Genomic DNA, 20,735 nt, shown 5'->3' with positions numbered 1-20,735 from the left:
ACGGCTTAATAAACACTCATCAGATAGAACTCATTAACGACAAAGTTAGCTAGAAAAAGAAAGTTGAAGAAGCCGATTCCCACGCTAAGAACGCAAAAAGCCAGAACCGATTTTCGATGAAAATTGTCTTGCAGATGAAAGGCGGCGGGACAACAGAAAGAATAAGATGATTTATGCGAGATGAATGTATCAACGGCTTTGGCTCTGGGTAGAAGACCGGCTCAGCTCGGATGCTTCGAACATCTGCGACTGTGCCCAGGAACTAAGGTCATTCAATTCTCGAAGGGTTGAGACCGGTGCACTCAACATATCCAGAATCTGCTGAATCTCGAACAAGTTCTTCCGAATGGCGTTGTCTGGCAAGCAAAAAGTTCGAGCACTCATCTCTGTTGCGATAGCTTTCCAGCTTTGCATGCTTGAGTGGAACTGCATTGCATTGGTAGAACACCCACCATTGAGATCCAGAGTACGACGGTTTTCCAGAATCAGCTCCCGTTGGGTCGCCTGATCGAAGTGGAACTGGTACACCTGTGGGCGGTTCTTTGATCCCCATTGCTGAAGGACCTTGTTGACGGAGTACTGAGAGATGCGGCCGTCATAGTATTGACGAAGCAGAAAGTCATTGGCACTGGTGCAGATCATCACTTCGAGGTCCGAGTACAGTTTTGCTTGACAGGTGGGGGCCAATGATACCTGAAGATTGGTCTTGAGGGATCCCATCAAATTACTCTTGAACGACTTTGAGGGGCTCTTCATCAAACCATTCGTGAATGACTTCGAAGGGCTCTTTGGCTCATGGTTATTCAACTGCTTGAACTTCTTGCTGAGGCCCCGGAACAGGGCTGGCTTTGAGGTCGGCTTCAGAGGTCGCATCGGAGGTGGCTCAAAAATTGGAGGTTCGATAACTGAACCAGGATGCGGTCCAAGCCAACCGTCACTACCAAACAGTTTCTTCCGGTTGGGAGACTCAGCTTTTGCCATCGAGTTTCGAGCTGATTCGTTCGACTCATTGATACCACTACAAAGCGAAATGCTGGACCGTCGAGAAAGGCTGGACTGGCGAGAAAGGATGAGCCGAGTACTGAGTCGAGAAGTGATAGATCGGGTCGCGCTGAGTCGCTTCGCTCCTTGGGTGCTGTGCACAGAACGGAGAGAAGCTGCCTGGCTACGAGGGCGCTTGAACGCCCCAGGATTGACCAAAGTTGGCTGGTTCTCTGGCCCGCGCTTGATGGGCAGATTCAAGGCGGCTGGAATCAACGATTTATGAGTCTCGACTTCTAGCGCAGTGTGTGAGAAAACAGGGCTGCACGATTCAGGGCTGAGAAGCTCTCTAATGGAGGATTCGTTGGAGCCAGGAGATTTGTCTGAGAGTTCAGCAATTGATGGTAGGAACGTAGGCATGAACTCATTCATGGCATCTGCCATTTCAATGTCAATATTGATTGGCACGTTTAACGCAGCTGGAATCAACGACTGACGAGCCTCAAATGTGGGTGTAGTGTCGGAGAAAACAGGGCTACACGATTCAGGGCTGAGTAGAGCTCTGATGGAGGATTTGTCGGAGTCAGAACATGGGTCTGATTTCTCAGCATTCGATGATTGGGAGACTGGCATGAACTCATGCATAAGGTCTGCCATTTCGATATCAATATCAATGAGAAATGGATTACATTCGGCGAGACTTTGATATTCTGCAACTTCCTCTGGTCCCACTGGTCGGACCCACGTACTCGAGTGCGCATATGGTTCTTCTGCCGGAGGCGTGACATGGCATCCATAGTCACTTGTGCTGTTGGGCGAGTATGCCTTTGCAGGCAAAAGACACTGATCCGCAGCTTCAGATTCGTACGTTTTGGCAGGTGAAAGACACAGGTCTGCGGTTTCGGGTTCATATGCTTTAGCAGGCAAGAGATATTGATCTGCAGTTTCGGATACGTATGTCTCGGCAGGCAGAAGACACAGGTCCAAGTTGTCGGGTACATATGCCTCAGCAGGTAAGAAAAGCACATCTGTGCTGCGGGCCGAGTGTGGTTCAGAAAATTCACACAGAACCATACCTTCAGGCGAGAGTTTGTTTGCAGGTAAAAGGCACAGGTTCATGCTTTCGGGTCGGTATTCCTCTCCCGGTGATAAGAGCAAATCCGAGCTGTCGGGTGAGTATGTCTTCTCAGGCAAGAAATATGCGTCGGTGCAGATGGACGAGCTCGCCTCTTCGGGCGAGACGTACATATCCATGATAGTTGCGAAGTTATTGGTTCAAACAAGAGGACAGAAAACTGGGGGCAGAAGATTTATTGAGAAAGAAGGAATTTATTTGAGAAGGGAGGAAAAAATGCATTTGACATGGAGAGCAGAAGTATATTCACTGGTTGTGGGGATCTGAGGTTCACCTGACAGGGTTGAACCCCAGTGAATATGGTCAACCCTAACCATTCACCTTGAGAAAGTGAGTCATGCGCCATCTGTGGACATCAATCCAGTAACAAACCATCGAGAATCACGTCAAGACATATTAAACACCTAAATAAGGAGCGGATGATGATTTGTGGCAACATCTCGAAGTTCAAGTATCAATCATGAAGCTTCATGGATTTCCCGATCAGGCAAGTCAGCCTCCTCCTAGGCGATGCAGGCCCAAGCCGGTATTTTGTGCCGAGTCTAGTGCATCCCCGCTTCTCCGTTCGGAATTGCGGACAGCATTGCCTTGTATGTTTCCGCGGAAGTTAAAACAGATTCCGGGGTAGAAACGCACCAGACCCGAGGCTAGGCATTGATAGTAAAATGGCTCAGACATCGGTGGCGGGTGTCACTCTGGAAAATAAGACCTCAAGTAGATATCCTCGATTTCCTGCTATCTCCAAGGCCATAAACCAATAGATCAAAATTTATTATCCAGTACCATTAGAGTCAACATTCATGTCGACTACCAATTCATACCATATCCCGTAGAATTAAACCGAATCAAAAACGTGGCAAGTACACCGGGCTTCCTGGTTGGGAACTGCCAGATTTAAGTCCCTGGATAGGACGGCAGTGAAAAAGACTTATGCACGAGGACAATCGGCACGGGACCCCAAAACGCAGTGACCAATCACAACCACGGAAATGGCATCAAACTGATCAAACATACAGATCAATCCCGGGCAAGGCTGCCGAAGAAGGTTGCACGTGACCACCTCTCCACTTGCCGAAACGACATCCGTGCTGTGGGGAAGTTGGACTGTGCCAATCCATGACGCTAGGCCGTGCAGTTCGGTTTCATGGACGGCATTCACTGGTGGCCACTAGGGTGTTCCCCACACCCTGCATCGCATCGAACTCGTCCATTTTGACATAAGCCGGCTTTTCCGACCAGTGATTGGCTGGTATTGGTCGGTCCCACTGTCCTAGCCATTTTTTAGTCCCCTACAAACCGATGCTCAATGCCGTGACTATGCTCCGTCATGTCCAACAAAGCTTAGGTCGTCCCGCTTACCCCGGCCTACCTCCAAGTATTTATAAAGCCATGGCCCTCGATTATTTTCCTCGATCAGTTGTGCATACGCAGGGTAAAAGTTTCTACTCACATTTATCTGAAGTTTTTTGGTGGTGATACACTGCGTTGATCGCCATTGCACATACACATACCTGAATCCTCACGACCGATAATCCCCACCATGGTGCAAGAATATGATATCGTGATCGTGGGCGCTGGCCCTGTCGGTCTGCTGCTGTCCCTCTGCATGTCCCGATGGGGCTACAAGGTCAGACACATTGATAACCGACCCGTGCCGACCGCCACCGGTCGCGCCGACGGTATCCAGCCTCGATCCACTGAAATTCTGCGCAACTTGGGCCTGAAGCGCGCAATCATGGCCTACGAGCCTGCCAAGGTCTACGACGTCGCTTTCTGGGACCCCAAGAGCGATGGCTCTGGTATCGGCCGCACCGGCAGCTGGCCTAGCTGCCCACGCTTCATCGACACTCGCTACCCCTTCACCACCCTGGTCCACCAGGGTAAGATTGAGCGCGTCTTCATCGACGAGATTAACAAGGCTGGTGTCCAGGTTGAGCGTCCCTGGACCATCGTTGGTTTCAAGAACGACGGTGCCAACGCCGACTACCCTGTCGAGGTCAACCTGAAGTCTCTGGACACCAATGTGATCGAGAACGTGCGCACCAAGTACCTCTTCAGTGGTGAGGGTGCTCGCAGCTTCGTTCGTGAGCAGCTTGATATCAAGATCCACCACAAGGACCCCATCGCCTACGTTTGGGGTGTCATGGATGGTGTTGTCCGCACCAACTTCCCCGATATTGAGGTTAGCCTTTCCTTTCGTTCCATACCGTCTCAATATTTTCTAACCATTATTTAGACAAAATGCACCATTCACTCCGATGCTGGCTCCATCATGGTTATTCCTCGCGAGGACAACATGGTTCGCCTGTACGTTCAGATTGCTTCTTCCACCGATGCCGACTGGAACCCCCGCAAGACTGCCACCGCGGAGGAAATTCAGCAAACTGCCAAGAACATCCTGAAGCCATACTGGCTTGAGTGGGACCGTGTTGAGTGGTACTCCGTGTACCCCATTGGCCAGGGTATTGCCGAGAAGTACACCCTGGATGAGCGTGTCTTCATGGGTGGTGATGCTTGCCACACCCACAGCCCCAAGGCCGGTCAGGGTATGAACACTGCTTTCCACGACGCTTTGAACATGGCCTGGAAGATCCACGCCGTGGAGAGCGGATTTGCCGAGCGTTCCATTCTCAGCACATACGAGAGCGAGCGCAAAGATATTGCCGAGATGCTGCTCGACTTTGATTCCAGATACGCCGCCCTTTTCTCCAAGCGCCGCCCTAACGCTAGCGAGGTTTCTGCTTCCAAGGCCGTCAACTCCTCCGATGCCGAGGAGGATGAGTTTGTGAAGACCTTCAAGTCCTCTTGCGAGTTCACCAGTGGATACGGAGTTGCCTACAAGCCCAATGTCTTCAACTGGGATGCCACTCACCCGGCCAAGTCTGCTCTGTTCAACATTCCCAATGTTAAATTGACTGCCGGTCGTGCCTTCACACCTACCACTGTGACCCGTCTTGCCGACTCCAACTTTGTTGAGTTGGAGCAGGAGGTCCCGACCAACGGGTCTTTCCGTATCTTCATCTTCGCCGGTAACCAGAACAAGACCAAGAAGGCCATCGCTGATCTGGCCGCCAACCTGGAGAAGGAGCGCTCCTTCCTCTCTGTCTACCGCCGGTCTGACATTGCCGATGTGTCCTTCTTCGAGCGCCACAACCCCCACTCCAAGCTCTTCACCATTTCCGTCATCTACGCTGGCTCCAAGAACGAGATCGATATCGACACCATTCCCCAGGTTCTGCGAGACTACCACCACCACCTCTACGCTGATGACATCCCTGATGTCCGTGTTCCCAACGCTCAGTTCGCTGCTCACGAGAAGCTCGGTCTCGATGCTGAGAAGGGTGGTGTTGTCGTGACTCGCCCTGACAGCCACGTTGCCTGCACTTTGCAGCTCGTGGAGGGCAGCGGCACCGCTGATGCCCTGAACGAGTACTTCAACTCGTTCTCCACCAAGCCTTTGGGCCAGGACTCTCAGCAGAGCCGCCTGTAAGCTTGAACGATGTATGCTTAGATTTCGGCAAATCTTTAGATTTGGATGTACATAGCTTGTTTTTTTTACCAGCCGCTTTGAGTGGCTTAAGCATCATTGGCGTTGCGTTCTTTTTATATTCTATGAATGAAAATTATTCACGATTAACCATCTTTTCTCCGTAATATTGTTGACGATAAGGCTTTCGGTCCGTGGCGGTGGTGCGAGCTGCTTCCTGCTAACCAATAATCACCGTATCTCATCCTATCTTATCACCTAATTGAGCCAACCAGTGACCAACAACTAAGGTGGATCCAGGTCGGTGGCTCGAGTCTTTATAAGCCTATCAGAGCATGCCTGTTCTAGGATTAACACATGATGCGACCGTGCCTTATCTCCCTGTCTGGGATGGGGGTGATGGGTGATGATTATCGTCCCTAAATGTGCAACACTCTTGCCGAGATCTCACACCCGCATTGCGACCTGGTTGTGTATTGTTGAATGTCTGCATGGTCCTCTCCAAATCTGTTGAATGCTCATGAGCAGGATGGTGAGCCGAGGGCGTCATGGACCTCGCTCTAAGGATGGTACGTAATCCTAAAAGTCCTACCTGGCGTTGAACACAGAAGCAATCGAGGTTGACCGAGTCTACTGACGAAATTAGGGTGCACCACTTGCTTGGTACGAAAAGTCAAATGTGATAAGAAGGGGCCTCAATGTCAAAAGTGCGAAACAGCAGACGTCCAATGCTCTTGGGATCGAACCGCCCGGAAGGAGCATCAAGGTCAGCGAGTGAAACAATATCGCTTGGCTCATCCGAGAGTTACTGGTGGCAAGGAAATTACACATGCGCGATCGACTTTTAGGCAGGCCAATTCCCCACTGTCCTTAAGCTACCCGAGTATTGTACCCCGGGAGATAACCGCAGGCCTGGAAGAGAGTGCTGAGATTGTTTATTCAAACCCAATTAGTACAGCAGCGACTTCTGATAGCCCTTTCCAGTTCTCTAATGATCTTCCTCTGGATTTTCAACTCGCTCTTACGCCACGGTCATCTCATCCCCTCATTCCTATCACGTTGACCACAGATCACATACCACTGGCCAATTCTCTTGCATTGTCCCCTCAAGAACGATCCCTGATGGATTTTTTCCCAAATTCTTGTCAAGTGTATCTGTTCGGAAAGCCTTTCAAATGGAGCAATTTCAAGTATCTTCAACAGCACAAAGCTGCAGGCGACCCGTTAGTTATGAACAGCCTGCTTGCGTTCTGTGCGGGCGAAGTGCATCGCAAACAGAAAACAAACAGCTTTGTCAAATATAGCAACGGCAACTACGGGACCAGCTATTACAACCAAGCCATACAGAAGCTGTGTGTTGCTCTTGGAAATCTCAACACATCGTCGGCGACCCTAGAGTCCATGGTGTCTTCCATTTTTCTCTTGATATCCTATGAGATGAAGTTCGGCTCCTCATTTTCCAATCTTCAACTGCACATCGATGGTATCCGGTCATATCTAGCGAAATACTTAAAACCGACCTTGATTGAAGGTCTTTCCTCTGCTGATCAGGGCAACTTACATGGCCCTGGGGTCACTCCTTTTTGTGCCCAAGTACTGTTATGGATGGCGTAAGATTTATGCTTATCACGGATAGAAACCTCACTGACATCAAACAGATATATCGATGTCAGCGGAGTGCGTGGCTTAACGACATTCCGCTTGTATGACTTCCTGGATCACGATCCAACTTCTTGTCTCCATCTAGACAGTCTTTTCCCGCACGCACGGTCATCCTATAGGATCTTGTACGGCGAGACTTATCCCGCTGACCAGGTTCAAGATGACTTTGAGAATTACCGCCCAGTAGAGATGGTGCACCATAATCTACGCTTCCGCCGTAGAATATGGAGAGTGGCAGATGCAGAAGAGAATCTGGAGCCATGCCAGGACTCTACCGGCGCGATCTGGGATGATCTGATAGCTTTTGACAGAGTGAGTCTCTACGAACAAACATGTGCGGCAATTGCTATGGACTGACAGTACTTGCACAGAAATACGCAGATCTGATGTCAGAACATCTAGTCGTAACAGCATACAAAGGCCATCGAGTAATCGACACTGTACGTGCGGCAGTAAGCGCACACTACGCAAACCTGATTCTACATCGCCTACTCCTTACGCCCTCGCGACCACCCCTACCCATGCAACGCGACGCTTTGTCAAAGCTAGTGAAAATTGTGCATAATGTGAGCAATGCTACAGAGTGTGGCGTGATGATTGGCTGGCCATGGGAGCCATTAATAGCGGGTATTGAGACTGAAGATGAAATCCACAGAGATTGGTTGAAAAGCTACCTGAAGGCCTCTGGCAGCCTTGGTAAGGAATTCGTGTGGGCAGGATCAGTGTTAGAGCAAGTAGAGAAGATGCGGACAAAGGGCGAGCAAATAGGTGGGGCGAGCAGGATAAGGCAACTATTACATGGTAGTGTAATGTAAGTTAATAAAATATATATGTTTCTGATAGAAGCGTCGTACATATAAAGTCGGGAGCTGATAAACAAAAAAGAACTTGGAAGATCTTATTGCGTAAAGTAGAGACGAACTCATTTTCACATAGCTAACTAAATGAATGATTCGGACTAGGTTTTAGGGTACGTAATTTTTTAAACGTGAAATAGCGCTTTCCAGATGTGAAAGTAAAATGCTCTGGATTTCTATGCATCTATGTAAAGTCGGATCTGCGAAGTATAGGCCCAATATAGCAGATATATGAGTAAGAGTCAATCAAGATGCTTTTAGGGTCCTTGAAGAGCAATAAACAGTTGAAAGAGTTAACAGATCATCTATCAGAATATACGCTGCTAAACACGATTCGACACTAGTCACGTCACTCGGCCGCTATCATCAAGACGAAGATGTACTTCCAATTATTTCGCGGGAACGAAAGTGGTTAAATAATATAACGAAGTCCTGATGAGTTGATATCAAAGAAATTCTCGGTCTTGTTTTCCTGACAGCGCCAGAAGATGAGGATACAAAAACTTAGATTGCATATCGGAAGCTCTTGATTTGCATATCCGTCAAGTTGGAAAAATCGTCGGCAATATTCTCCGCATCTGAAGCCTCCGTTTGGAATCCATATGTATGGTTGCGACGAGTATTTTCCCAGAGGTAATATCCGAGTAGTGAGATAAGGAAGAAGACACCAAGAGCTAGACCAGAAAGCGTCGCTCGGAGACCAGTCTGAGATTTCGTTAGCGGAGCGTTCTTAAAGAATAGCCCTGAACTTACAGGATACTTTGGTGCTTCCGATGAATAGAAGAACTGCGGCCCAATGATGTTCCCGGTGCAATAAGCAATGAACAGCATACTAGATACAGTAGAACGCTTCGTCATACTGCCAACATTAGAGGTGATCAAGCTTAGAGACATAGGGATATTGGCGGAAAAGGCGGCAGTCATCCAAATTCCAACCAGCCTCCCGTACGAGTTTGCACTCGGCAAGAAATTGACCAAGATTATCCCAATAAAAGAGACCGTGACCATGGTGAGCATCAGGGTGACTCGTATGTTGTTGAGATAGTGGCTCGCGCAGGCACCTATGGCTAGTGCCATCAGCTGAACGACACCAAAGGGCATCTGGAGGAGCAAAGAATCGAGCATTGAAAAGCCAAAGCCATCAATAATGATCGAGGTAAAGCTTGAGATGCCCCCGGTAGGAATATTGACGGCCACTTGGTAGGCAAAGAGCAGCCAGGCTTGCGGATCTCGGAACGCTTCAAGCATTTGGGAGATTTTGAAATGCCCGTCATCCATAAAGCCCGTCTTGTTCTCAAGCGTACGGTGTAGAACAATATCTTTCTCTTCGATAGTGAGAAAGCGTGCCTTGCTGACAGAGTCTGGTAGGAAGACGAGGAGCACAACGCCGTATGCAGCAGTTACGCAGCCTAGTATCAGGAACAGTACACGCCAAGTTGCAACGGGGCTAGAGATATTCCCTATTCCATAAGCGATGAGACCGGAGAAAATGTTGGCAGCTCCATTGCCTGCAAACCAAAATGCCATTCGTGAGGGCTGTTCACTTCGCTTGTAGAACATGCCGGTAATCAAAGAAAATCCAGGGGCTACAGCAGCCTCCATCACTCCAAGGAAGAACCGTGCGATTATTAGGCCAGTGAAGTTCTGAGTTGCAGCATGACACGCGAGAATGACTCCCCAAATAACCACAGTTGTAGCCAAATATTTGCCAAGTGGAAGTCGAACAGCAAGATAAGAGAAGGCAAATTCCATTCCTAAATATCCGAAAACTTCCAAAATGTGAGTCATCATTCATAAATGGGAGGGGAAACTTACAAAATATAGAGTTTGCCCAGCTATATTGACTACCATGAAGCCCTAGGTCCTTGATTAAACCCCTGGAGAGGCGTCGATTAGCGACGAAGACCAAAGGCAGATGACCAAGTTTACAAATTAGTGGAGTAGCCGAGGGTAACTTTGTCCATGAATTGAAGCATGTAACAAACCCCCATAAGAGGAAGAATGCTTGCAGAGTATTAGTCAGTCTGTTGTTGCTGTTGATGCTGTAGTGAACCTACTGTCGGTCGATCTTCATAAGGACCTTTTTATCCTCATCCTCAGAGACATGAATATTCAAAACGTCACCGACTATGATTTCAGGCTTGACACGCGACAGATCGATTCCTTTCTCAGCAATCACCTCTTTGGCGAGGCTGTTGCAGTGGATCTCAGCCATATCAAGACTGTGGTTACTGGTATTCTATGCGCGGAAGGTGTGCGTTCCCGGCTAACGAGATGCCAACAAAGAAGCAGCCAGGTGTGAGCTTGACGCGATCCAGCTGGATTGAATTAAGAGAATTGAATTAAGAGAATTGAATCGTTTTGAACCAAATCATAATTGAAGAAAAAACGTAGAAAGAGCGACCGTACTTTATCTATATTTCATCAACATATCTTCTTGATTCTCAAAAGAGATAACGAGATTTACAAGCTGTACTAGGCAAAAGTATTACGATATCGGCAAAGTAGCGGCGCTGCCTGACTACACGAATGATTCAGATAAGCTGAGTTTGCGTCCATAGAATGCCCTTACTGTACACGAATGATGAACTTAAACTTGAAATCAATGATAAATCGTATGGATGAGACTGGCGACAGATCGATGGGCGAAAAGGCGGATGAGGGCATGTAGCTAAGTTGAGTAACGCCTTGGCAAACCCCGCAAATGCGGACTTGATCCAATTTTCGTTAGTACACATTGGATGCTTGTAGATTTCCCAGCCGAGTCCACATCCTCCCGCAGTCTTGGTAATAGACCTGTTTGCCGATTGGTGTGTGAGCAAAACCCTTACTACGGCACGCCTTCTGCCGATTGGCAGTTCGGCAAACACCGGCAACTAGGAAGACCTATCCAGATACGCAGATGAAGGTCTTTATCTCCTCCACCAAATGACGTGCATTTCCGCGTTTTGTTTTGCATCTATGCTGCGCTTGGTTTGGCTCTGCGGTTTGCGATACCACTGCTGCGTTATGACTCCTCCCAGTAAAGCGATATCCAGCACAAATGGGGCGCAAGTTCACTGCCATCGGCAAGACTTGGATTGTTAGGAATATGCAGCACACAACATTCGGCAAATTCTAGATCGCTGGCTCTTGTCTCCGCGTTGTTGTCCTACACTTTTAGTGTGCGAGGTACAGTATAAAACCAAGGCATCGCTCCTCCCAAAATACAACCAAGAGCATCTGCACCATCTTGTCTTTCTTCCATCCTAATCCCTTACGCAAGTCACTTGTCGATCACGTCAAGCCTTACTCTGTCAATTGATATTTCCTGCCCTGGATAGTCCAACATGTCTTCCTTTGCCACGCAAATTCCCGAGATTGCTGAGAAGATGAAGGATGATGAATTCATGGCCAACGTGAAGGAAGAAGTGGCGGCTACTATCGAGAGATTTTCCAGCAGAATCCAAGAAGTTGTCCAACACGTATGTACCCGTACCCAGTCATTCTCTTACTGCTTCTAATAACTCCCAGCTCTTTACGCACCCCGAACTTGCTTTTGAGGAGTACATCGCTCATGACACTATTTGCGATTTCTTCGAAGACCTCGGTTTCACTGTCAAACGACAAGCCTATGGCGTTCAAACTGCATTTGAGGTCCTCACTGGTGAGGGTGGTAGGCTTGTTAGTATTAATGCAGAGTACGATGCTCTTCCACTTGTCGGGCATGCCTGTGGTCACCATCTCATCGCCTGTGCTGGCATGTCGGCCTTCCTCAGCCTACACTTTGCTCTCAAGAAGGCAAACGTCAAGGGGCGGGTTCAGCTTCTAGGAACTCCTGCTGAGGAAAGTGGCGGTGGCAAGGCCGCACTGCTCAAGGGCGGAGCATACGAGGGAGTGGACGCTGCGTTGATGACACACCCAGCAACCCAGAGTATGGTTGATCCCAACCCGGCTGTGACAGGCTTGGGCGCTATCAACTTCCTTGCTACATTTCGTATTACGGTGGAATTTTTTGGGAGGCCTTCGCACGCCTCCCAATCGCCATGGGAGGCAATCAATGCGTATGTGATTTCCGAACTCTGGCAGGATGTTTGAGGCTAATAATTCGAAGAAATGATGCCGCGATCGCAGCCCAGGTCAATATTGGCCTTCTACGACAGCAGATCAGGCCAGTCGACCGTATTCACGGATGCATGCTGGAAGGACCTCGCGCAGCGAACGTCATAGGGGAGTATACCAAACTGACGTACATGGCTAGAAGCCCAACTAAGAAAACGGTAACGGCACTTGGCAAGCGGCTCACAGCCTGTTTCCAAGGCGCCGCGCTAGCGACAGGATGTGAGGTCAAGATCACACCGTGAGTGGCATTGCACTTCAGTATACTGCCATAGAGAGTTTCAAAGCTAATAAAGAAAAGTGAAACATGCTATGACGACTTGGTTCACACCAAAGCTCTGTTGGAAAGATATACACAGATCGCAAACGCTGTGCCAGGCCAATTGGTGTTACCTATCAATGACGAATCCGGACCAGGAAGTACAGACTTTGGCAATGTGAGCTATGCCGTGCCAGGTATCCATGCTTTCTTCGTTATCGACGCCCCCGCTGGGACTGGGCCCCATCAGCATGGATTTGCCGCAGCAGCGGGTACTCAAGACTCGTTTGAGCGCGCATTGACAGCGGGGTCCTTCCTGGCGCTAACAGCCATGGACCTGCTGGTAGACGACGTGTTTTTCGCAACTGTTAAAGATGAGTGGGATACAAATGAAAAGATTGTGGAAAATAAAGGGGCGATCCAAGAGAGTGCGGAAGCGATCGCGGGGCAATGATAGTTGCAACAAGCCTAAGCTAGTAGGAACCAGTCCTTAGGTACCTTGCAAGCTTGGGTAGTATATTATTGTTATCAGAAGTCCAAGATGTATGTTCACAATATGCACGGTACTACCACTTCTCCCAAGCTAAGTCCAGCACCATCAGCAGTCGGCTCCAAACGCCAATTAGACGGTAGACCAGCCTCAGCCCTGCCCATCTTGGGGTTGGGTTTTGGATCCAAGCATTGAAACATCCAGCTTGCCAAATCCTAATTCATGGAAGCGAAGTTAGTGGTGGAGGCGCTGGCAACCTCTTTCTTCATAGTGCCCACAAGGTGAACAGCTCAAAGATTGATTAAATCAGTGTCTAAGCCTTGTCTAAATCCTCAATCACAAAGACTAATATTCAGCGAAGAAGAAACTAAAGCCACTCCCATTTTAGCTAGCTTTCTTGGTTACTATCGAATATCTTACTGATATAACCTGGGAGTTCCGTATTGTATTCCTTGGCTTCTAGCCTCTAGATAGGATATATACTGGGGTACATCTCAATGCTCGTCTGGTAGAACTACTTTGAAAATCATACCCTATTTGAGTTGACCGGATCTTAGCCATTATTACCGACATTAATTCCAACAACAATGTGATAGTTCATTGTCTTGAACTCTATCCAGGCATTTTGTCTTCCAAATTAGGGTTTTGGTGTTTAGATTACGAGACCAGAAGCGAGATTAGTGTTGCTTGCATACGCAGTTGTTACCACAGAGTCAATCTGAGCTGAATATCAACAATTAATTCAACGGTGGATTATGTCTTCTATCTTGAACCATAGGCAGTTCTCAAAGAGACCCTGAGTGCTCCCTGAGCAGACCGGAAAGAAGGCCAACTGGTATCACGTGGCTCAATGATGACACAACCCCTAGTAAAAAGAGCGCCAAAAAGGACGCCAAAAATGGGCGTCCCAGGTAGCCATTTCCGGTGCCCCTTTTACCGTTAACTAGCCCTGGGGTGTAATGAATATAATGATAATCTCGTCTTAGCTGTGTGTTGACCAAGATTCTATTGTGGTGGTCACATGCCAAGGCTGATCTATTTTCATGTATTTTCTCCACCCCGCATCATCACGGTTCTCACTTGGATTCGTCGACACTCATCCACAGACAATCGCAAATCTAGCCCTACACAAAAATGCTTTCCCTGGTCCTTAAGGCTGAGTTGGAGGGGTACGTATATAATCCCTCCCAATTTTGATTTCAGGTCGCCATTCTCTTAGGCTCTCCCCGCACCATCGCAAAAGGGAAAAAAAAAAGAAGATCTATTGCGTGCCATATGGACATGTTCAGAGAACAATGAGCTTTTGGAAATGTTTTTCTCTGACTTTCCAAAATAGCGTAACCGACCTCCAGCCCTCTGACACCGAGGAAAACCCCTACTTTTACACTTTCAAGGTGCAATGCAGTTCTTGCCGCGAGACGCACCCGAACTGGGTCAGCTTCAATCGGTTTGTAAGTGACCGTGTAGATAATTTACATTGAAGCCGTGTTATGTTGTGTTACGGAAACTAATCGAATGTCGATATCTAGGAGCAACATGAGATCCCCGGTAGCCGTGGCGAGGCCAACTTCGTCTGGAAGTGCCGGCTATGCACGGTAAGGATGTCCCATTTCTGTCACCCAATTCTAGTGACAATGTCATATTGTCATAGATCTAGTCACGTTCTTGATTGTTCTATTTTGGGTGCATTTTTCATCGCCTGACGTTAACAATACTACCAGAAAACTCACACTGCTTCCATTATCTCGGGCCCCAATGTCTACGAAGCTGATGAGAAGAAGGCTGGCAAGAAGATCATCGAGCTGGACTGCCGCGGACTTGAGTTCGTCGACTTCCAGGCTGATGTGAGTATCATTGTATCCCTTTTACCTGTGCCGTCATTCTTACACCATTGCAGGGAGAGTGGGAGGCCAAGGGTGCTGAGACCACCACACGTTTCAAGGAAATCGATCTCATGGAGGGTGAGTGGTATGACTACGATGAGAAGGCTGGTGAGGTCAGCATCAAGGAGATCACCTGGACTCTTAGCCGTTGATTCAAATGTTTCCGAGCAAGTTGCGGAGTGGGATGGCGAAGACGGTGTTGTTTGAGGGGTGTTTTCTTCGGTGATGATGATGAGTCTTGGAGATCTATGGATATTGATTCCCTAAGCATTTTATGAACTTTTTCTTCACTGTATTTCTACCAGTGGCTTGTGGTCAGCGTGTGGAGTGGGATGAATTGGTAGACAGGATATGCCGTCCAGCGGAGATGATATCGAAGCTACATTAAATTCAAGTCGCATTGCAACGCGTAAATCTGGTTACTGATCATTTGTAGAATACTTCCAGCACCAAAGAAGGATAACATGACATATGCCGACATGATCTGACCATTAGAAATGAAAGGCTGAAGCTAGTGTGCAAGCCAAAGTCGATAAAAGGCGGTGAGGTTTTCCAGCACCTCATTGGCTCCGCACCTTGAACCCGTCCAGCTCACATTTTCGCGCTTCACGACTCCATACCACCCCGACCATCACGATCAACCCGAGAAAGAAGCTCTATTGCTCGGCTCTTTCTCTTCTCCGTCTCCCATAATACCGCCCGATCATACAAGCAGACCGAGTCCGGCTGATACCCCGTCACAATGAGCGTACGTCTCAGAACCCGACCCCGATCCCTCCTCCCACCGTCGAGCTTCGGCGCGGGCTCATTTGTGGCCACCAGAAAGCAATGCATATCGCGTAGAGAGTGCTGACATTCCTTTTTGTGCTTTAGTTTCAACCAGTCAACCCCCGGCCGTACCTGCAGGCTAGGTACGTGATCCCCCACGATCCCAAAGCATTCATCCTATTCCCCACAGATATCCACGATATGACTATTCATTTCTATCAAATGAAACTGGCAAATGGCAGAGGCTGACTTGATTTTGACTACAGAGTCGGCACTGAGATGATCATCCGCCTGAAATGGGGCCAAACCGAGTACAAGGGTACCCTCGAGAGCATCGATTCCTACATGAACGTTCTGCTGCGCGATACGGAGGAATTCATCGATGGAAAGCAGACTGGATCTCTGGGTCTTGTTCTTATTCGGTACGCATACCATCATACCAACGGGGTTGTTAAGAGCAATAGCAACGCTATGCTGCTTGTGATGTGGACAGTCACTAATTTGAGTCTCAGGTGTAACAACATTCTCTGGATGGGCGCGGCAGACAGTGTGGAAATGACGGACCTCCAACTAAAATAATATGATCATACGATGCGAGTGCGACCGGTGCACTAGATCAGCTGTACGCGCGGCTGTTGGTGCTCAAGCTGGCGCCTGCGGGGGACTTGGAGGCCGCTTCACTGGGTCGACGATCATGCGCTGCCAATACTGAACAAGTGGAAATGTGAAGCAGCGAGTCTGTACCCACGAAGCATATGCACAGACCGAAGACCTCAGACCCCGCAGCCAAGAGAAGAGGCATGGAGATTAGATGCAACGAGACATCTACAGAGGGCTTTCGCGGCTCGATATTGTCAGTGAGGTTTCCTTTGCTTTTGCTATTCGATTCACGAGGCGTTTTTATGGTTCTTCCCATGCGATATTGTTGCATGCCTACTGGCCAAAATCAATTCAATTCCGGTATTTCTGATATGAGTATGCCTGGAGTAAGATATCGGGGATGCGTAGACCGCTACAAGGATATCGTCAGACATGACGAATGCGAATCTGCCCAATGATGCTTTTGTGTGGAGTTGCGATGAGCAAAGTGGCGGGTTGGCCCCATTCTATTGTAGGATCATGGAGGGGCAGTGATGTATACTGAAATTCATGGATAGCTATGTGGCAATGCTCAAGTTCACAAGACTGCAAGGGGCGTGACCAATTGTGTGATTTCAGCCCTGCATGTGCGGGTAGGCCGGAATCCTGTTCCTGCTAGCTGAGAAGAAGCAATTAATATAGAGCAGTAGAATAGCTTATCAGCCGAGGTGATTGACATCAGAGTGGCGGGCGCAGATCCCACTTGGGAGTGTTTACTGTATCGAGTTAGTTATGAGAGTGGTACGATGTACGAATTACGTTGTCATCGCCCCTCTCCACAATCTGGTATGCAGCACATTCCTCACTGAGTTCTTTATATAGAAACATGAGGTTGATCGTGGAGTAAGAATGCACGAACACCTCCGCAACACGAGGGTCTACCATCAGAGCCACCGCGAGCCTCCGACGTCATGAATAAGAATGGGGGGGCCATCATGCAGAAAATAGCGTGATGACTCTTGTTTTTCTTGATGATGGGGTAAAGTGTCTGCTGAGTGTGGTGTGTAAGACCGCGCGCCCAAACTTGCCGAGTACACTGTGAGTCGCACGTTGCTCAAATGACCCTGAGCAATTCCCCTCGAGGGCTTGAGGGCTCGAGGGCCACGCAAGTGTGCCCCTCCCACAGACCCACGGAGATCTAAAACCATGAACCCCCAAGGATTCTTCCCCCCCCTCCGCCCAACGGTCACTGGCCAAAGTGCAGACGCCACCGCGCCATGCGAGTGGCTGTCCGTCGCTGATCTTTCGCCGTTTTGTGCCGGCACCCACCCTCTTCAACCCCCCTTTTGCTCATAACTTGGACCCAATTGGGAAATTGTGCCAATGACAGAAAGAGGAAAAAGTATAACGAATTATAATTAAGGGAATTATTTGGGCAGAGGGGATGTATCATGCATGATACATCTGACTGAGCTATCGAAGTAGTACTACAGTACAAGGACCTATAGTAGCACAGAGGACAGAGTACTAACAGGAATCCCCCCTGTTCCCTTAAAAGAGAAAAGAAAAATAAAGCGAACCATCAGAAAATTTCTCCGTATTCTGAGTAATTCTTAGTGGGTTCTTTTCAGTCCCCTGATCTTCGGTGGATCCACACGACAGTCCCGGACTGGTCAATGTACCTAAATGGCTTTCAAGCCAAAATTACTACGAATGGATCTTCACTTATTTAAATTCATTCCCTTCCACAATTTCCCCTAATCCCACAACCTAACCTACATACTCTCGCTTTTGTACCTCGTACTCGCTTTGTGGTGAAACGGCGCTTACTGTGACAATCCCTTGTCTCATCTTCCACAAGGCAACCTTATATGGGTCATACTCGCCATCCCCTCCACCACATCTCCAAATATTCTGAGGGACCCACGCTCGTTTAGTTTTGGTTTCTACCACAGAAACAAAACACAAAACAAACAAAATGCGCGATACACCCTCCAAATTCATCGAGATCCTCGATCCAAAGGACTCACCTTTACGGTCCGAGTCTGACGTCCGTCTTGAGGATGTCCTCGCCGACCATGAAGCTACTATTGGCGGTCGTCCTCGCTCCTCTACACAGTCGTCCTCCAAAACCGGAGACAAAGGCCAGCTTTCGCGAGCTGGTTCGACCTCACCCACTGCGCGCTGGAAACGGTTTAGCAATATGCTAGTCCAGCCGCGACGAAACTCTTGATACCCTCCACTTTCCCCTCTACCTCTCTACCTCTACCTATTACCCTCGACTTCTCCTACACACTGAGGAGCACGAACGAAATGATAATGAAACTACACGAATGCTGGAACATTCCAAACTGGAATAGACTACGGGACAAGACGGAACGTGAAAAATGAATCATGTATGCGGTGGCATCAGGACACCCGATATCCCCATGAAGTTTGTGGGAAGCGGGGCCCTTGGAGTTGAAGCTGTTTGGCCTTTGACCGGGTTGTGATTCTGCTGGTCGCGTTAGCAAGGATTGTACCCGATGAGTCTCCGCTTCTATGATAATGACGTGACGAGCTACTCTATGCCTTTTTCTCTATTTACTTATGAGATCAATGACTCGAGTATTGGAATCGGTATACTCCGATTCAATCCCATTTCCCCTGGTGTTTCTATGGAAGCATCAAAATTTGTATATACGGGAAAAGTAAACAAAGGATACCCAAACTTTTATTTTGTTTAAATTCTATTCTTTCTACACTACTGCATCTTGCCAATTTCCATGAGGTCATTTGGATCCCGTAGCCTTATTCTTCCGATCCCAATACCACCTTGGCCCACCTCGAATCTCTTTCACAAGCCAGAACTTCGCTTACACAAAATGGCCGGCCCATACCCCCGTCACAAACGCCCTGTACCTGAACAGATCTGAAACCCAGCCGACTGGCCTGGATTGGATCTTAATTTTTGTGATCCGTGGCACCGAACGCCTTCCAGGTACTAGTGGTGCTCTGGACCCTGGGACGAGTCGGCTCGGCTATAGGTGAGACAAGGTATGACGCCCGGCGAACTAGCACAATGGCCAGACTGGGCTTTTTAATGTCTGACATTTAGTCTCCCATGTGGGTATTCAATACTCCGCACAAAAAAGTAAGCAAATTTGACTGCGGAAATGAAATGTTGTGGAAATGTTATTGTGCGATGGTCGGAGATTGCGATGGAGTTTTGAGGCTTACACAACCCCAACGGATTTTTAAACCTTCTGCTACTGCTCTGCTAATTGGTGTAGAAGTTGGAGCCATGGCTTAGGGTGGCTTTCATCTGTGTTCTAGTAGTCGCCTGTTATCTCCTATTGGAACGATGGACTGCATCCAGATCTCTGGCTTTCAGATTAATGCCGACCGTGCCGGTCGTTAAAATGTGCAACGAACTCAGGTGACAAACTGAAAATAGAACTCGGGAGTCAAGTTGAACCATGTTTCTTCAATGCCTGGTTCCGCGGTTTACTCCCACCTTTTCTCTATATCATTAAACCGTTAATTAACCAATAAATTGGAAACAGCTGTACCAAAACATCCAGAGGCATCTAGGTTGGGCCCAGACCTTTTGTTGGATCAATATCAGCACTTTACTTTTCTACGTCAGTAACATATGAGCGCAATCAGAAGGGACAATCTGAGATCTCGTCCCGAAAAATGCTTAGGTAAAGGACATGGACGCTCGTGAACTTCAAATCTATTCTCAGAACCCCTCACTATTCACTCATCGTGTACGTCTCTTACCATGAACCTTACTCAGCTGCCCAATGAACTTCTCCTAGACATCACATCCCATCGAAATACATGATATTTACGCCCTGGTCAGAACCAGCCATAATCTACACAACATTCTCGATAGCATCCTGTAATACTCTGATGGCGATTGAATAGTACAAAACGGGCTCAAATTCCTGACACTTTTTGGGATCCGCAGTACCCATGTCTTTCTCAACAGCGTCAGGAACTTCTCACTATTGTGTTCACATTTTCACGGCATTGCATCGACCTCATATCAGCGCACATGTAGAAGGCCTAAGAGCTGTTTTGCAGGCAGCAATTGCTGTACTGGACTCTCAACAGAAGCTTTTCGATCTAACAAAAACGCATCATCATATGCTATTCCATCTCTCATTATGTACAGCGGATGCAGCTATTCTGCTTTTAGTTTTTATCGCACTTTATCCGCAGGAAATGTTCGAACACACAGGCAACATTCACCGGGCGCTCCAACAAGCTTTAGTGTGAGTGTGCAAGGTGATACCAGTGAGCCTTAAAGCGCAATCGGGGCTGGATTCTATCAGGCGTTGCCATCGGGGGCTTCAAAAATAATGTGAATCCCCTCTTCGGTTAATGTGGCACCTGCGCATTTAGCTTCTACGGAAGTTGAGCTGCAAAATATCCCGAAACTGAGCCTTGAGCGACCGAAATATCAGGACTATGTGCCAGTCTAAACACGTTCTCCCATTGATAGTTTTACCCAGGGCTTCTTAACAATAGACGGATCTGCAACGACAC

At 48.2% G+C, this 20,735-nt stretch overlaps 8 protein-coding genes across 8 annotated transcripts; 6 read left to right on the top strand and 2 right to left on the bottom strand.

Annotated features, from left to right (window-relative positions):
• Positions 1–189: 189 nt before the first annotated feature.
• N7503_005596 (uncharacterized protein) lies at positions 190–2,235 on the bottom strand (the record flags this gene model as incomplete). Its single annotated transcript, XM_057065143.1, has 1 exon — positions 190–2,235. One exon carries the CDS (start codon positions 2,233–2,235, stop codon positions 190–192), a length of 2,046 nt encoding a protein of 681 aa, XP_056922886.1.
• A 1,421-nt stretch (positions 2,236–3,656) lies between these two features.
• On the top strand, positions 3,657–5,606 carry N7503_005595 (putative FAD monooxygenase; the record flags this gene model as incomplete). Its single annotated transcript, XM_057065142.1, has 2 exons — positions 3,657–4,298; positions 4,353–5,606. 2 exons carry the CDS (start codon positions 3,657–3,659, stop codon positions 5,604–5,606), a joined length of 1,896 nt encoding a protein of 631 aa, XP_056922885.1.
• A 1,227-nt stretch (positions 5,607–6,833) lies between these two features.
• N7503_005594 (uncharacterized protein) lies at positions 6,834–8,080 on the top strand (the record flags this gene model as incomplete). The annotated part of the gene is made up of 3 exons (XM_057065141.1): positions 6,834–7,213; positions 7,262–7,577; positions 7,637–8,080. The coding sequence occupies 3 exons, from the start codon at positions 6,834–6,836 to the stop codon at positions 8,078–8,080; spliced, it is 1,140 nt and encodes a 379-aa protein (XP_056922884.1).
• A 546-nt stretch (positions 8,081–8,626) lies between these two features.
• Positions 8,627–10,337, bottom strand: N7503_005593 (MFS general substrate transporter; the record flags this gene model as incomplete). The annotated part of the gene is made up of 5 exons (XM_057065140.1): positions 8,627–8,827; positions 8,876–9,891; positions 9,938–9,999; positions 10,052–10,126; positions 10,180–10,337. 5 exons carry the CDS (start codon positions 10,335–10,337, stop codon positions 8,627–8,629), a joined length of 1,512 nt encoding a protein of 503 aa, XP_056922883.1.
• A 1,114-nt stretch (positions 10,338–11,451) lies between these two features.
• On the top strand, positions 11,452–12,933 carry N7503_005592 (M20 family metallopeptidase; the record flags this gene model as incomplete). The annotated part of the gene is made up of 4 exons (XM_057065139.1): positions 11,452–11,586; positions 11,636–12,165; positions 12,216–12,461; positions 12,522–12,933. The coding sequence occupies 4 exons, from the start codon at positions 11,452–11,454 to the stop codon at positions 12,931–12,933; spliced, it is 1,323 nt and encodes a 440-aa protein (XP_056922882.1).
• A 1,170-nt stretch (positions 12,934–14,103) lies between these two features.
• On the top strand, positions 14,104–15,004 carry N7503_005591 (CXXC motif containing zinc binding protein; the record flags this gene model as incomplete). The annotated part of the gene is made up of 5 exons (XM_057065138.1): positions 14,104–14,138; positions 14,306–14,420; positions 14,499–14,564; positions 14,691–14,813; positions 14,867–15,004. The coding sequence occupies 5 exons, from the start codon at positions 14,104–14,106 to the stop codon at positions 15,002–15,004; spliced, it is 477 nt and encodes a 158-aa protein (XP_056922881.1).
• A 590-nt stretch (positions 15,005–15,594) lies between these two features.
• N7503_005590 (small nuclear ribonucleoprotein F) lies at positions 15,595–16,199 on the top strand (the record flags this gene model as incomplete). The annotated part of the gene is made up of 4 exons (XM_057065137.1): positions 15,595–15,600; positions 15,726–15,763; positions 15,887–16,042; positions 16,133–16,199. The coding sequence occupies 4 exons, from the start codon at positions 15,595–15,597 to the stop codon at positions 16,197–16,199; spliced, it is 267 nt and encodes an 88-aa protein (XP_056922880.1).
• A 1,978-nt stretch (positions 16,200–18,177) lies between these two features.
• N7503_005589 (uncharacterized protein) lies at positions 18,178–18,432 on the top strand (the record flags this gene model as incomplete). The annotated part of the gene is made up of 1 exon (XM_057065136.1): positions 18,178–18,432. One exon carries the CDS (start codon positions 18,178–18,180, stop codon positions 18,430–18,432), a length of 255 nt encoding a protein of 84 aa, XP_056922879.1.
• Between the last annotated feature and the right edge of the window lie 2,303 nt (positions 18,433–20,735).

This window comes from Penicillium pulvis (genome assembly GCF_028828015.1).
Source record: "Penicillium pulvis strain IBT 33274 chromosome Unknown contig_23_segment0_segment0, whole genome shotgun sequence".
In the NCBI taxonomy this organism is placed as follows: Eukaryota; Fungi; Ascomycota; class Eurotiomycetes; order Eurotiales; family Aspergillaceae; genus Penicillium; species Penicillium pulvis.
Note: the sequence above shows the minus strand (reverse complement) of the source record. Positions and strands in the feature narration are given on the sequence as shown.